This window comes from Stigmatopora nigra, chromosome 14 (assembly GCF_051989575.1).
Source record: "Stigmatopora nigra isolate UIUO_SnigA chromosome 14, RoL_Snig_1.1, whole genome shotgun sequence".
Taxonomy (NCBI): Eukaryota; Metazoa; Chordata; class Actinopteri; order Syngnathiformes; family Syngnathidae; genus Stigmatopora; species Stigmatopora nigra.
The window spans coordinates 1,877,726-1,894,540 of NC_135521.1; the positions used below are offsets into that span (position 1 = coordinate 1,877,726).

Below are 16,815 nucleotides of genomic sequence, written 5' to 3' on the forward strand. Positions count from 1 at the left end.
AGAAACAGTCAACACAAATAAACATTTGCCAAGTGTCGCTTGCTAAGAATAGGAAGACGTCAAAAAAATCCACATTCCCGTCTGCGACATCCCAAAATGAAACACTTCCGATCCGGCGCGCGGCGACACGTGGTCTCGCTAAGTGATTTCTCGGGGACCGCCGCACTTCTTCATCTGTTTGATAAAACGCCGTCTTCACTCTCGTCCGGCGGCGCCTTTTCACGAGCGCTAGCTGGGGGCGGCGAGGCGTCCGACGCCGAGAACGTGAGATATGGCTTGTTCGTGCGGTGAGACGGCGTGGCGGCGTGTCGTGGCGGCGTGTCGTGACGGCGTGGCGGCGTGGGGAGAATCTGCTGTTGAAAATCAAGCCAGAAGGCAAACAATCCATGCCAAAAAAAAAAAACCTTGACAGTCATCTTCTCTTCCCTCAAACGTTGCCTTCAAAGTCATCTCAATCTCCCAAAAAAATCTCATTTTAAAATGATTCTTTCGCACTGATTTTGCCTTTAAAAACAATGAAAAAAGTGAAATAATCATTCTTACCACAGATTGTCAACACATTCCTATAGTAACATTCATCTTAACCAGTTAAGTTATTTTAGACTTATTTAAGACTGGTAAGCCTTTATGGGCTAAGTAAATATCTATTTTTTTTCATTACATTTTCTGACATGTTTGTTTTATCCTCACTCGGGTCTCATGGGGGGTGCTGGAGCATATCCCAGCTGCTTTTGGGCTCTATTTGGTGGCCAGCCAATCACAATGCACAATGACACTAACAACCAATCTCTCATAGCAAGGGCCAATTTAGAGTGTCCAATCATCTTATGTTTTTGGAATGTGGGAGGAACCGGAGTACCCGGAGAAAACCCACACATTGAATTAGACATGGAATTTCCACACGGGGGGACCGACCTGGATTTGAACTCAGTACCCCTACTGTGAAGCCAACGTGCAAACCACTTATACACCGGGTGAATAAATATTTCTGGTCATTAAAATAACGTAAATATTAGCAATTAGTGTAAGATTATGTGTATTTGCCAATGGCTACCAAGGATTTGCATAAGTTCCCTTAAAGGATTGGAGAAAAAGGTCATTAATTATGCTTGAAAAGTTAAAATAATTCAATAATTAAGGCCGGTAGTTAAAACAACAAAACATATTTAATTCATTTAATATTTTTTGGGGGCAATTATACGATTTATCGTGAAAAAAATGGACTATACATGAACTCAATAGTGGTAAAAGTGAAGATAAACAGACTAAATATAGGCATTTTTTTAACGTAACGATTAACAATCTTTTGGATAAATATAGTCTAAACAACACAAGCATTTTGCAGCTGTCGGAGTAGAGAACAAAAATCATCAATTCTACTCAAATATAAATAATTCACAGGCTCAGCCAAACCATGATTTATAGTCTGGAAAATATTGTAATTCAATAATAATAATAATAATAAAGGAATATAATGTTCTCCCACCAGTTTCTTTTCTCTCTCTGGGAGTTAAAAAATAGCATCAAAAGAACACTCAGTAATTCCGATTGGATTCACATTTCCATTCTTTTTAGATGATTATTTATTTCTAAAATTACCGGCTGAAGTGCTTCTTATCATAACGAAAACCGTCGCTACGATGACATTTCAACCAGGAGACGATTCCGTTAAATATCCTGTCATTTGGAACAAAAGACTGTCACAAGCCGACATTTTACATCCCATTGTATGTCATTAACATTGGAATTATGCGTCAATAACTTCAACAATTGCCCCCCGGTGGTAAATAAAGCTTTCTCGTTGTCAATATGAACGCTTGTCTTTTTCCAAGCGACCATCTGCCTTTATTTTAAACAGTAAAAATCATGAAAAAAAACTAAAAACCAATAAATAAAACGGCCAAGATGCATTTTAATTTGCTTAAAATGTTCACAAACGAGCTTGTTTGGGATTTAAATCATCATTTCGGCCATGTGGGAATAGAAGGGTTATGTTTTTGTACAAATGGATGATAAAATAAGATCATGAGATCAGCATATTAAGGGTCTTAAGTGTGTTTGCTGGTCGGTCGTGGTGGTTCTCGGGGGTGTTGGATTAAACACTGTCAGTGGAGTAAAGTGCGACGCTTGTTAAATATGTACTCGTGTGTGTGTGTGTGTTTTTGTGTGTTTTTTGTGAGTGTGTTGAAGGCCAGTGTGCTGAGTAAATGTCCGTCTTAATTAAGCAGAGATAAATCTCACCCATGAGGAAGTGGCCATAGATAGCTCGCTCTTCATTTTGTCTGCGGCGCAGAAAGGACTTTCATTATCGGGATTGAGCACCAAATTTGACGAAAAATATGGTGGTTTTTGTGGCGGTTTGTGTGGGTTGAAATTCTATGAAAATGGGGTTTAGGCTCATTAGATTTGTGGTTCACTCGTGAGGAAGTGGTGATAGATAGCTCGCTCTTCATTTTGTTTTCGGTTCAGAAAGTAGTTTTATTACCTGGATTGAGCACCAAATTTGACGAAAAACCTGGTGGTTTTTGTGGCGACTTGTGTGGGTTGAAATTCTATGAAAATGGAGTTTAGGCTCATAGGATTTGTGGTTCACCTGTGATGAAGTGGCGATAGATAGGTCGCTCTTCATTTTGTCGCAGAAAGGAGTTTCATTAGCGGGGTTGAGCACCAATTTTGACGAAAAATCTGGTGGTTTGTGCGCCAGTTTGTGTGGGTTGAAATTCTACAAAAATGGAGTTTAGGTTCAGAAGATTTGCGGTTCACCTGTGAGGAAGTGGCAATAGATAGCTCGCTCTTCATTTTGTCGCAGAATCGGGATTGAGCACCAAATATAACGAAAAATCTGGTGGGTTTTTTTCCGCTGACTTGTGTGGGTTGAAATTCTACGAAAATAAACTTCAGGCTCATAATTTTTGTGGTTCACTCGTGAGGAAGTGGCGATAGATAGGTCCCTCTTCATTTTGTTTTCGGCGCAGAAAGTAGTTTTATTATCGGGATTGAGCACCAAATTTGACGAAAAATCTGGTGGAATTCAACGAAAATGGAGTTTAGACTCAAGCTTTCGCTGTATTAAAATGTATCCGTTGATTTGTTGGAGAAAGGGAAATTTTAAAAATATAAAAGGGTGTTAGGTTGAAATGGTTGTTAAAGATCATGCAGGTTATTGATTAACAATGTAAGGTAAATTAAATGGAATTTAGTTGCAGCGTCATCATACAAAGGCAACTTTTACGGACCACTGATTTATTTGTTGTTGACTGCTTGCGCAGCCTTCTGGCTTTCTCTCTTCATTTGACTTTCCGCACTTTATTTAATGACGTTGTCCTATGAATCAGTTGAAATAATGCGTGTTGTAAATTGGTTTGTCAAACAATAGCGAGGAAAAAAACAACAACTTTTCCACAGGGGGATGCAAAATAGCTGTCGATCTGCTTTATTGAGGATATGAACTGTAGAATCTGGGTGTTTCCGTACAGTTGACTTTTTGAATGGTGGAGTCATTTTTTGGGAGAAAATATTATGTTAATTGAGTTAGAAAATGACTAGCCAGATTGAGTATATTTGGAAAATGGCGATGTAGTGAAGGTCAGCAGCTGTTAGCAATGGTAGCTTGGTAATGTTCAGTTAGTTTGCGGCTTCCTTGCAGGCTAATTGTCTTAAAAGCGTAAAGCCAAAGGCGGATTTTTCCGGTTGGGTACAAATGAAAACCTTGCCGATTCGTCGACTTTGTCAAAGTTAAATATGCACTTTATGCCTTTGCTGCAAGGTTTTTTTGGAAGGATAATTCTAATTTGTTCTGTAAAATGAGGCCTTTTAAGATTTCAGTTTGGCTGTAATAGCCAAAAAAAAAAAAGACAAAATAGGTAAAAAGACGAAAAGCTTTTAGAGCTGAAATTCTTCTGTCATTATAGTCGGACCGATTTTAACTAATTTAGCTTTAAAATGAACTTTTCTATCTGAATTGGATCTTGGAAATGACATGAAATGACAGATGAAAGCAATGTTTTGACTGTTTAACTCCATATTTGATAGCAAATACTAAATTGAAAGCATTTCTTTTGTCTGCCTTGAAAAAGTCATTTAATTTCCCAATTAAACAGATTCAATTTAATGAGGCTTGGCTTTTGTCACTGGAAATAAAATCAAATTTCCAATAAATGTCATTAGCCGCAGTTAATTAATGATTGGAAAAGGAAGAAAATTACTTTTTGTCAAAAGTTTGCATTAAATAGTATTGGGCTTTTGCCAATTAATACAATTATTATTTCCAAAAAAACTACATTTAAAATACACTGCAGTGGGTAAACAAATGAGTTCTGTTTATTTATTTGTTAATTTTACAGATTTACCTTTGTTCAGGGACACGATAACGCATCATTTTGATTATTGCAACAACAAAATATGCAGTAAATATGGCAAAATATTGAAGCAAACATAAAAAAATGATGAATTCCTGCCAATGAAATGCCCTGAAATACAGCAAGAGGGATTTTTCTGACATTTTTGCACGCCGATTTCTCATCTAGAAGATGATGAGTTCATTGGTTTTGAGTTTTTTTTTTAATGTGGCGGTCTCATGTTTTTTTTAGATGTAATCCACACCGTCGGTCCGATCGCTCGAGGCCGTGTTGGAGAGGCGGAAAAGATCGCCCTGAGGTCGTGCTACGTCAACAGCCTACGCAACGCCGTGGAGATCGACGCACGTTCAATGGTAAGAAAATAAATTAAAATACGTGCCGAAATGGGTACGGTGTGGATGGAGAATGTGAAAAAAGTGTTTTTTTTTTTGCATTCCCCTCGTATTGTATTCCAACTGAAGGATTCTGTGGCGTTTATGAAACACTCGAGACGGGGGTGCGCGCTCAGGGTTGTCCGAGCCAGACACCGACGTGAAAATGAAGACTTCACAGTCATCCAAAACAACCATTTGAATTGTGGGTTTCCATTGCGTGGAAATACCAAAACAAAATCATACGCTACAGCTATAGACATTTATATAGTGATGGATTATTGTTGTAATTGGCCATACTAGTCAATCACAATAGTATCTACGGACATAGTTTTCCTATCTCTGGTATATACACGATACTTTACATATGATTGAATTATTTTCCTATATCAGATTTCTGATTTTGTTTGGTCTTCTGGTCTTCTAAGCCAAACAAATACAGTATTTAAATGTGTAAATTTTGTAGTGTACTACAGATGAAATAGCAAAGTTTGCAGTCCCTGAGCCAAAACGTAGACTAGAAATGAATAGAACTGGTCAGTCAAGTGATTCCAATGCTGACAAAAACTTCTCCCATTTTCCACCAAATTAACTTCCGACATTTGCAACGTGACCAAAAGTTTACGTACAACTCGGACCATTCCGAAAACTCATTATTCTACACAACTTCCCTTATTTAGTTACGCTAAATACTGGAATATTAGAATCTGCCGCTCACTTATTTTACTCAATTCGTCATTTCCAAACCAAAGACCCGCCATCATCTGGTCTAGACTAGTTTTTTTTTTCTGCGACTGGTTCATACCGGTCAGCTTTAAATGCACAAGAAGATGAACATATACACGTTTTAATGGCATCCTCACAAGGAGTCATCGGGTCTTAAAGGTAAAGCGAAGCGTCGTATTCCCGGGGGATTTCCGTCAAGCTCCATGTAGCGTTGCTGGGCCGCTTGTAAACAGGGCTAATTGAACCAGGCCCCCGCTAATCGCACTCCCGCAGCTGTGTCGGTCGGCTGTGTACAGTATTAGGAGCCCTCGAGCGAAACAAACATTTTCTGACAGCTGTCGTTTTGGTCCAAGCACGGGGAGGACGCGGCGGCGAGGAAACCAGACGCCACCGCCGTATATTTAGCAGTGACGGGGGAAAGGAGGAGATGTTTATAATAAGCAGCGGGAGTGAGAACATCCATCTTCTTTTACTTCTGTCTTCAATTGGGAAGAAAAATAATGAAAGCGCCTGCAGGAGGGAGAAAGGGAGGGAGAGAGGGAGGCATTCCTTTCATATGCTGTTTATTAAAGTCACAATGCAAATCAACCTTTTGGATGGATACTAAGATACTATATGCAGGCTGTCTATTATTTGCTTTTTTTAAATAAGTCATTTGGTTTACTTCTTTATTTTTATAGAATCAGTCATTGTATGAGTCATTTCAATATTCTTGACCATTTTTAAATGTACTAATTCATTTATTTTTCTTTTTTTAAGGCCTTCCCATGCATTTCCACTGGAATTTATGGTAAGTGTGTATTTCATCATGTTCGTGGGTTTTCTCCGGGTTCTCTGGTTTCCTCCCACAAGACAAAAACTCTGGTTGAACAATCTAAATTTCCCTTAGCTGTGATTGGTTGTCCTTTGTCTTCTCGTGGCCTGGGATTGGCCACCAAGTCATTGTGTCCTCCGTCTACTGCTCTAGCACCCCCCTTAAACATTTTAGAAGTCATCAGGACAAAAAAAATGAATGAAGGAAAGAAAAACAACTGCTTTTGGTCTCCCACGAGTTTTCCCCAGCACATTTTGTCGTCCCTCCCAGAGGTGATTCCCGGATTAAGGCGTTGTATTTGGAGCGGCAGATTAAGGCAGATTAGTCCGCTGATGGTGTCAGATTGACTGTAATCCTTCATCACTCTTGCAGAGAGAGAGTTAAGAACATGGCTGAGAAAGTCCCTGGGCGGAGTTTGCCGCTCTCACTTACTAGAAAGCGCACTAGAAAATCAACTCGTGTAATTTGACGACCGGATTCACCCACAAAATGACCGTATTTTCACCCAAAAACACCCCAAAAATCTCCATGCAGACATGCAGCCTAGAAATCAATTTACATGCTGGAGAGCAAAAGTCCCTTGTGCATTCCAGGTGCCCAATTTGTCAAGAAACAAGGAGCAGTCATGGGTTATTTTCAGCTTTGTGGTGGTCCCCATTTGCCAGGTTGTGTGACATCTGTCACCAGTTAATTGACGTGTGTGCACATACGCGATTTACTCTCAGTCGTGCGTGTGCTAGTGAGCCGGGAAATTGGACCCTGGACCCAATGAAAATTCAGATTCAATTGCTTTTCGTTTTTTATTTAAAATCGGGGCGTCAGCCTCGCTGTTTTAGGGTCGAGGGTTCGATCCCAGGTTTGTTATCTCTGTCTGGAGTTAGCATGTTCTCCCTGGGCTTGCGTGGCTTTTTTATGGGTACTCCCACATCCAACAAGATGCTAGGTTAGCTGGTTGAATACTTTTAATTGCTCCTTATTGTGATTGGTTGTTCGTCTTTTGGTGTCCTGTGATTGGCTGGCTGCCGATTCGGGGTCTTCGTCGTTGGCTGGGCAAGGCTCCAGCACCCCCCGCGGCTCTTGTGAGGCTAAGTGGTTCAGAAAATGAATGATTAATTTTAAATCAGACATTTTTCATTAAAGATGAATTTGCACGGGTAGGTTCGCTACAAGAAATGTATTAATTTTGCTACAGGAAATGTGTTAATTTTGCTACAAGAAATGTATAAATATGTCCTTGGTAGTGAGCTTAAATGAAGTAAACATGTCTTTTGCATTTTTGTGTGTGGGTGTGTGTGGGTGAGGCTACATAAGGGCATGATGCAAACAAATGAATAGAACAGGATAAGATCAGGAGTGCTTGCTGAATACATCTTTGGAGGGTACTTGACGGTTTTAGAGCCGCAAGCTTTGTGTCATATACATTTCTTCCTTTTTTTTAACACGCGTGAATGAGTGGTCATGCATACGCCCACGTGAGGTATACATACGGCCATCTAGTTCGATTCCCACCTAAAATTCTCAATGGTTCATATAGTAATATTTATATTTGAACTATGTCAAATTGAAGAAAAATCAAAGGCATTCTTCAATTTTTTTAAAGACATTCTTCCCTGAAATCATAAAAAAAATTTCATATTTTTCTACTCCAAACTAAATATTCCAATTTTTCCAAAACTTTCCATTTTTTTTTACATAGGATCTTTATTGACACATGATTATTTATTCATGTGCTTCATTATGATGAATTAAATCTCATTATAATTGAAAACTCACAATGAATCCATTCAATGTAAACATTTCTCACTAGTTTTTTTAGCACTTAATTTCCACTCATAACTTTAACGTCATGTCCTTGCAGGATATCCACCCGACCTCGCCGTTCACGAGGCCTTGGCCACCATCCGGGATTTTCTGGAACAACGCCACCACCAGGTACGTGCACACCATTGACAATTTCTATTCGTTTTTTTCTTTTTCCATGGTATTAAGATGGAGGAGCAGGTGCGTCTCTGGAAAACATAACGCTCTCCGTGCACTTATTGTGATGCGCTCGGAGCCCAGTCTGCATTTTAATTGGCTCCTTGAGGGACTGGGAGGCGGCCAACACGGGCTTGATTCCCGGGGAAAAAGAGCAAATGATGTGCGAGGCATTCAATCGCTCGTTAAACGGGACCGCCCCCTTTCCCGCCCCGACTCCGCCCATAAAGGCCGTGGAGGATGTTATTGTTAGCTCCGCCATTCCCGAGGGTCCCGGAGAATAAAAGCCGCGTATGTTGTCGACTCGGGTTAACGTTCGGGGAAGGCAACTCCGGAATGAAAATGTCAACTTACTAAAAAAAAAAACGAAAAATGAAAGTTCTTAACAACACTTGAACAGTGCAATTAGAACAAGAGTAATGGGGGAAGGATGTTTGGTTAAAGCCACTTTTACATTTGTTTGAATTGACGGCGTCTTCTTGCAGAAGTGCATCTTTAAAACTTGCTGTTCAGATTTGTTGTGGATTGCTGCAATTTTTTGTTAAATATGGATTTGAAGCTTTTCTGAGAAATGTGTCAATCTCAGTTGGGGTTGTCTGTCAAAGAAAAATTGGGCAAAATATATACTTGGCTTCATAGTGGGCATTCTGGGCCTCCTTAGTTTAGACTGTTAAATATTCATTCAAATATGTATTTAAAGATTTAAAACTGTTTATTGTTTACCTTTTCTACATTATGTTCAAAAATAAAGTAGAGAACAGATTTATATATATTTATTTTTTGATTTTACAAAGGTAAAAACACAAAAAGAACAAAATTAGATTTAAAAATTCCAATTATTGATTTAGAAAGGTGAAAATCAGGAAATATAGTATTATTTCCATATAAATTTGATCAGAAAGTCGGCACTCAAGATTTACTTTCTCTGGCCGCACAAAATAATATGTCGGGCCAAATTTGGCCCCCGGGCCTCCACTTTGACACCAGTGATCTAGCGGAAGGCCATTTATCTTTTCTAAAATATACCTGAATATCATTAGCAAAGATTGATGAACAGTGATGCTTTTATTTTTAAACGCAGAACCATTCAATGGAATTGATTCGCTTCTTGCAAGAAAAGCGTCGTTTTTTATTCTTAAAGTGATAAGCGAACGTTTTAATAATCAAGTTAGCCATCTTAAAAATAAAAGAAAACGGGAATATACGCCGTTTCGGGGAGTTCTTGTGAATTATTCATCTCCTGGGCTCAAGCAAAAAAAAAACTCCCATCTTAGCTCTTCATCTTTTTATTCATTCTTTGTAAACTTCTATCAGGGTTAAGTGTGTTGAAATATGAAGAAATATGATCTCCAAAAATGTGATTGATTAAAAGAAAATAGGAGGCTCATCTTATTTTCATATTTGGACTCGAATTTTGTATATCTCCCACACTGCTGTTTTCCTGGAGGCCATTTTGAGAGTTTGAACTTTAGCCCAGCTCAAATTCTCATTACACGGCCAGCCGGCAGTGGGAAAAACACGGGTTGCGTGCTCCCAAAGTTGAACTCTGGCAATGGGAAGATACATAACTCTAAATCAGTCTCTCTCGCCCACCCTGGAGAAAAAAAAAACAATCCGACGACGACGTGATGGTGGTAATAATGCACGGTCAGGATTTGAGGAGCAAGCAACGTGGATAATCGCCCCGTAAGCATCTTTTTGGCGGTAATAATTCTCACCCGCAGACAGCACTAAAGCGCCGCATTGACAGATAACATGAAGAATATGTTCCGTAAATCTGGTTTAAATATTACAGTATCTGAAGATCAACTGGAGTGCACTCATTTGACGATGAACGGTCATTTTACGATTTATAAGTGATTTTTTGGTGTGTTTTTGTGTCAGTTGGACAGGGTCGTCTTCTGTGTGTTTTTGCCAAAAGACTTGGACTTGTATCTGGAGAACCTCCCCCTCTACTTTCCTCTTGGTAGGTGCTGAAATTATTCCTCCTATTCATCACTATTGTATTTGTTTTTTATCGTATTTTCTCTCATATAAGCAGTATTTGTGACTAAAAAATGATGACAAAATCAAAGGTATGGCTTATATGCAAATAAGACTTCCATGATGGTTATGTTAGTTTTCTCCAGTAGATGTCAGGAAATAACATTTACTATTTGTTGGTTATTTTCAGTTTTGCAGTAAGAAAAACAAACCCTAACTGGATGATTTACTATCTTTCCTAATAATGTGATTTTGATTCATATAGTATCTAGGAAATAGAAACGTGCGATGATTTTTTTTAAAGATTTTCCCTTCAAAGTAAGACATTTGTAATCCCTATTAAAGTCAGGGGTGGCTTATATGCGAGAAATTGTAAAATTCAACAATTTTTAGGCGATTTTAAGGGTGCGGGGAAGCTTATATGCGAGAAAATCCTGTAATTCATTGCTTAATATTGATAGCCATAATTCAGTAATGCTAATTTTTGTAGTATTTCATTCATTGCTTACTATTGAGGCCAATTATTGCATTTTTTAAATCATATTTAACTCCTTGCTTGCTATTGATGCCGATAATTCTCTAGGTTTTTTTATGCATTTGTTTAAACCGGAAAATGTGTCCGTTTTAGTGTCGTTCAATCCATTTTGACGGGTAGGGGGGCGTGTCTAAATGGATTGGATGTCTAGCATTATCAATGGCAGCAGCCATTTAACACATTGAGTTAGATAAGTGGCCTGTAAGTGTTTAAATATGCATATATATATCATAATTTGCTCACATCAGGGTTCACATTAACATATTCATTAAGAACATAAAGAATGAAATCATCCTTATGAAGCTAAATTTGAGTTTGATTTATTTATGTTATGTTAACACTCTTATTAAATACTACCATGTTTTTAATCATAACATTATCCTTAAGACTTTGGCTTAAATATGGCTCAATGACCAAAAAACATGGATGGATGAATAAAATTCATTTTTCTGCATGTGCTAATTGCACATCTGGGATGTTCCACAATTAAAAAAATAATAATAATCTTAGCCAGACAATCTTTATGCAGTAGGCGCATCTGCAAGTCATAATGTCTTTTTGTACAAACACCAAAATAGAGCGCCAGTAGCACCCTGATTGCTTTTGTTTGTTTTGTTTTTTTTCCGCTGATGGAAATACAAGCCAAACCTGTTGATTAAAATCACCCTGTTGGACACGGCAATTTGCCGTTATCGTTATCCGGGTGTGAGTTTAATTCTCACTTGCATTCCATTTTGAATTCACACATCTAATCATTTTTTTTGTTTTTTTTTTACATGACAGCTTTCATCAAAGTCCATCCTGAACATAACACATGTTTTTTAATATGTATTTTGGGATTAAATTAACTATTAACTGAAAATCTGAGTAAAATTCTTGGTCTGTTCTTCCGCTTGGGGACAGATTAAATTTTTACAAAGCAGATTCAAGTTACAACTGTAGCGCACTGTTTTGGCATAAAAGCCAAGCTTTGCCAGGAATGTTTTCTTTTTTCTTTTTTTGGGATGGAAAACGGCACATGGCAGGAAATGTTAGACGACTACAAAGACAAAAAAGCTCAACAGCCAGTCTGCTTTAAATCGAATTCATTTGATGCCGGAACGCTGCGGAAATCCAAGCCGGCGTGTTCACTTTTATTTCAAGACAAACTTTTATTTCCGCCCCCCCCCCCCCCCCCCCCCCCCCTGTGGCGACGTAGTCAATACACCCCACTGAGAGCTGCCTCTGGGTTTATAAATAAATGGCTATCTAATATAGTCTGGGCAACCCTTAAGTTTATATTATTTATACAATGGACGCCTTCCTATTCTAATGTTAGGTTTGCATACCTGTCAGACTCAGCTAATTGCTCCCTTGGAATTCCCTTTATTTAGTCAAAATAAAACCTTACAAATGCAAGGTGGCACATATTTGCTCACATAGGGTGCACTTAAAAGTCTAACATTTTCTCCAAAGATTCTGTAGATGTCGCTGTATGTCGCTGACCGTCTGGGTACATTGCTTACTGACATGTTATATTGGATTGGATTGGATTTATTGATCCCATATTTGGGAAATTTTGTTGTCACAGTAGCAAGAGGGTGAGAATACAGACAGAAAAAGTCATTGTAGACATAGATAGGTAATAAGTAAGTTAATAATTAAATACATGAATAATTATATAAATATATAAGCATGTTGCTGAAGTATATATATAATACATATATGTATATACATATATGCATACATACATATATATATATATATATATATATATATATATATATATATATATATATATATATATATATATATATATATATATATATATATATATATATATATATATATATATATATATATATATATATATATATATATATATATATATATATATATATATATATATATATATATATATATATATATACATATATATACATATACATATATGCATATATGCATACATATATATATATATATAAACATGTATATACATACATACACATAAATGTGCATGTATACATAGGGTAGGTCTTAACACAGCCATTTGTTTTGTGAAAGAGATTGACAGCTAATGGAAGGTTCTGCAAAAGCATTCCTTCCTGCAATGAGGGTGCCGCAGTCTATTGCTGAAAGAGCTTTGTATATTTCTAGATGAATACATATAGTGATGCACGTGGGCATACACAACATTAGCAGTCGATGATGATGTTTTCGTTTAAAAAAAAACAAAAAAAAAAGCCTTACAAAAGTTTTTACACGGCATACACAATTACAAATGATATAAACATGGGAAAAATGTATAAGTTGATCGGTATAGGTTTGTATAATATATCGAAAAATAGAGGAAAAACAACAACAAACGGCTTAAAAGTCAAGTTGCAAAGCTCAGATCTTGTTTATTTATGTCTCAGGTGGCAGAATGTTTTGTTTTTTTCTTCTTCTTCCGGCGCAAAACCATATAAATCAAATCCCCTCGGACGTAAAGCAACGTGCGGTCAAGAGCCTTAATGTTCTTTTATCTGTTTTCCGACAGACGCGCCAGTTAACAGCCAAACCAGGAAGGATTTTCTCTCTTATTGTACTTTTACTGAGCGGTTGCTTGGCAACAAGTGGAGACTCCAGAAAAACGCTGTGCATTACATCAGCTGGGTATAAACAAAATATTTAAAACGCTGCTTTTTTTCCCTCCATGGCGTAAATTGGACATTTAGCATGTTTATTATAAATAAGCGTGTGTTTGTGAAGCCATCGATGGGCTTAATGTTATGTTGGCAAACTCTCTTTACCGTAGAGGCCATAAATATTGTAGGCCTACTTCAAATTTAAAGCGCTCTCTGTCGGATTTGGTGGAACATATCTAATTCGGATTCTCGTTTTATTCATTTAAAAATACTCGATTCTACTCAGAAGGAGATTTAATGTGGCCATTTTCTACCATTCTAATAGAATGTTGGGGGTGTAAACATTGGTATTAAGTTTATTTTGTCTGATTTGATTGTGGTAAGGTTGTTTTACGGGATTCATGATGATGGTAGTGCACTGTTATTCCTTCACAATCGATGGTAATGTGTAAAGTAGTGGTGATCTTGGACTTTTATGTTCATATTTTATTTTCTCATCTTCAAATATATGGAAAGTGAGGTTGGCTTGTTGTGTGAGACTCAAAGACATGTAACAGAATGCACAGTTGGGATTTAATTTGGTTAAATTTGTTACAGTAATCCCTCGATTATTGCGTCTTCACTACTTTACTAGTTCGCAATTTTTTTCCACTATTAATTTTGTATTTTAAGTTCATTAAAATTGTGAAATTCCATGCTGAAACTCATAAGTAGAAGCTATTCTTGCTCCTAGGACTAAGAACTGAAGAAAATAAAAAATGGTAGTTATAATAGGGGTGACCCCACTTTGCGTTTTTTCGATTATCGCTGGACTAAATTAACCGTGTACCTCTTTTTCCATTTGATTCAAAGTCTACTGCCATATATTTATATACTATACTATATATATAATGCCCTGGCATTGCAAAGTAAATTCTTGACAAATACTTGCTTCACTCAAATTTTCCTCCATTTCATGTACGCACAAATGGTTTTAAAACTGGTCCAATTCCCGTATTTTGCACATCTTTCCACAAGGCCAAATGCCAACAAAGATATTTATTGTAATCCTTTCTGTAGGCAAATGAAGACCTGGCGCTGTTGAACTCCTAAAATAAGAAGCAATGACCTTTTCAAGGTAGGGGATTGCTTTATTATCATTATTATTATTATTATTTTTTGACCACCCTCTGCAAATGCTGATTGCATTTCTGCCTTTTATTCTAATAGTTGACTTGAAAAGTGGAAGAGTCACCGTTGATGTGTTTGTCATTATCAGCGTGCACTCTCCACAAGATCGATAGTCGGATTCCGGCGTACTCACGTGAAAGCTTATTGAAACTAATCATCAAGAGTCCTCACGTATGAATTGATTATTTAGCAGTGTGTTCCTCAGGCCACTGAGCCTCCATTCAATAGACTTTCTCTTGTTATTGTGGCTATATAAAACGTCTGTAAACAGAATACTGACAATCAGGACTTTTTATTGTATCTTATCAACTGATTGTTGCCAAAATTCAGACATTCTTTGACACTTAACAGTCAATTCTGCCTGATTTTTACCGGTCTAAAAATATGGGCATCACATCTGGATTGGAAAAAAATATCTATTTGGATCAGAAGTCAAAATTTCTGTATCGAGGCATCCCTATTTGTTGCACAGATTGTTAAAAATACCATCAAAAATGCAACTTTTGCTAATAGCTGTGGTCATGAGTATACTATAAATATGGAAAATTGTGTTGTAACTATTATTGCAACTATAGAATACTGTATTTTCTTGCATATACGCCATATTTGTCTCCAAAAAACGGTTTATATGCGCACAAATTAGACTTGACATGCACAAAACGGTATAATGCAAGACAATGTGGCCAAATACGCTCATTTATTTCAAAATAGAGATGAGATAAACAGATAAATCTCTTAACAAAACATTTTTTGATGTCTAATAATGATATTTAAGCAAAAAAATTAAACTATTACAAGAGAAATTGTAAAATTCAACCATTTTAAGGCAATTTTAAGTACGCCAATGCGACTAATATGCCAGAAAATACACTAGCTATATTATCCTAACCCTAAATTCATCTGTTACTACTTTGGGCTTGTACTATTTTGTCCAATTTTATTCCCCCGCTCTCTGTCCATGTCCGGGAGAACCTTTTGTAGCGGCGTTTTTGTTGTTTGCTGCAGGATGTGACACGTGTGATGAGTGTTCAGCGGCCGGCTCGCCGCTATCATCTGCCAACAAGCATCTTTATTGATCCAAACAATGCGATCCACTGTCTCCAGGCGAAGCGGCGGCGTAGAAATGGATAGGGAGGGAAAAATACAAAGGCTATCATGAGGACGTGCTATCACAAAAGCCCTTTTTTTTTCTCCGTGTAAAAGCCTCTTTTGTCTCAAAGGGATTCGCCGCTCTTTGATTGTTCTCCCCGTCTGAACCTGTTTCTTCCTCCTCTTCTTCCTCATTTTTTTCCCTTTTCCTCCACATTAGCGGAAGGATAAACAGATGGAGGAGAAGGGGGGGGGGGGGGGCGTAGTCGTTCAAAAAAGGATGAGAAGGCGCAAAAGCCGGCGGGAAGATGAAGCGGGATGAAGCGGGATGAAGCGGGATGAAGCGGGATGAAGCGGGATGGGGAGCCTGATCAACTCATCCGAGGGGGGACTCTGTTTTTTTTTTAATAAGCAGCAGACTGTGAAGCTAATCTCCAACAGTCAATCTGAATAATGAGCAAGAAAGAGAGAGACAGGATAAAAAAAAGAAAAAGAAAAAGAGTCTCATTATCCCGCCACCAATTTTCATCACTGTCCTGTCCGTAATCTCCGTCTGGCCGGCTTTTTCTTCTTCTTCTTGACACGTGAGGAGCAATTACGACAAATGTTTGGCCGACGGGAAGGCTTCGTTCAATTCCAAAGGCTTCTATTTGGGGTGGAAATGTCTGACAGGGGCCTCGGCTTTCATTAACTGCATTAAAAAGGTGAAATAAACGTAATTATAAGGTCTGAACTTGGCTAATTACTGATAGTGACTTTCTCTTTCTATTGGTGTGGCAACACAAAATGCGCAGAATGAGGAGTTTCACAAATAACCATTCAACAGAAATGCCCCCAAAAGTATAGACCAAATTTTTTCGCATATAGGCCGTATTTGTCGCAAAAAAAATATGACTAAATCGAGGGTACAGCTTATATGTGCATAATTTAGACTTGACATGCACAAAACACCACAATGCAGGAAAATGCAGCCTACACGGTCTTTTCTCTACTTTAAAATAAAAGATAAACAGATAAGACGCTAAACCAGATTTATTTGGATGTCTATGAATGAAATTCAAGAAAACAATCAACCGTATTTTGCATAAAATGTGAAAAAACTCACTCACTTGTGCATACAATTGCTGAAATCTTATTTAGGGTGACAAACTAGACCGCTATAAATATCGAGGTAAAAATTCTCAGG

General features: G+C 37.7%; 1 protein-coding gene across 7 annotated transcripts in view; it reads left to right on the plus strand.

Annotated features, from left to right (window-relative positions):
- The window catches only part of macrod1 (mono-ADP ribosylhydrolase 1), a 131,098-nt gene that overhangs the window by 80,429 nt on the left and 33,854 nt on the right, over nucleotides 1-16,815 (plus strand). For 2 of the 7 annotated variants that reach the window (XR_013328615.1, XR_013328616.1), the window contains exons 7-12: nucleotides 4,590-4,711; nucleotides 6,215-6,245; nucleotides 8,128-8,201; nucleotides 10,131-10,212; nucleotides 13,283-13,398; nucleotides 14,430-14,487. Coding sequence is in view for 2 of the 7 variants with exons in the window: in XM_077732660.1 (XP_077588786.1) it covers nucleotides 4,590-4,711; nucleotides 6,215-6,245; nucleotides 8,128-8,201; nucleotides 10,131-10,212; nucleotides 13,283-13,398; nucleotides 14,430-14,462 (458 nt within the window). In the remaining 5 variants the exon portion in view is untranslated. Of the gene's footprint in view, nucleotides 1-4,589; nucleotides 4,712-6,214; nucleotides 6,246-8,127; nucleotides 8,202-10,130; nucleotides 10,213-13,282; nucleotides 13,399-14,429; nucleotides 14,488-14,579; nucleotides 14,993-15,545; nucleotides 16,349-16,815 lie in introns of those variants that run through there. The other 5 variants (XM_077732660.1, XM_077732661.1, XR_013328619.1 and 2 more) reach the window with 5 other exon arrangements.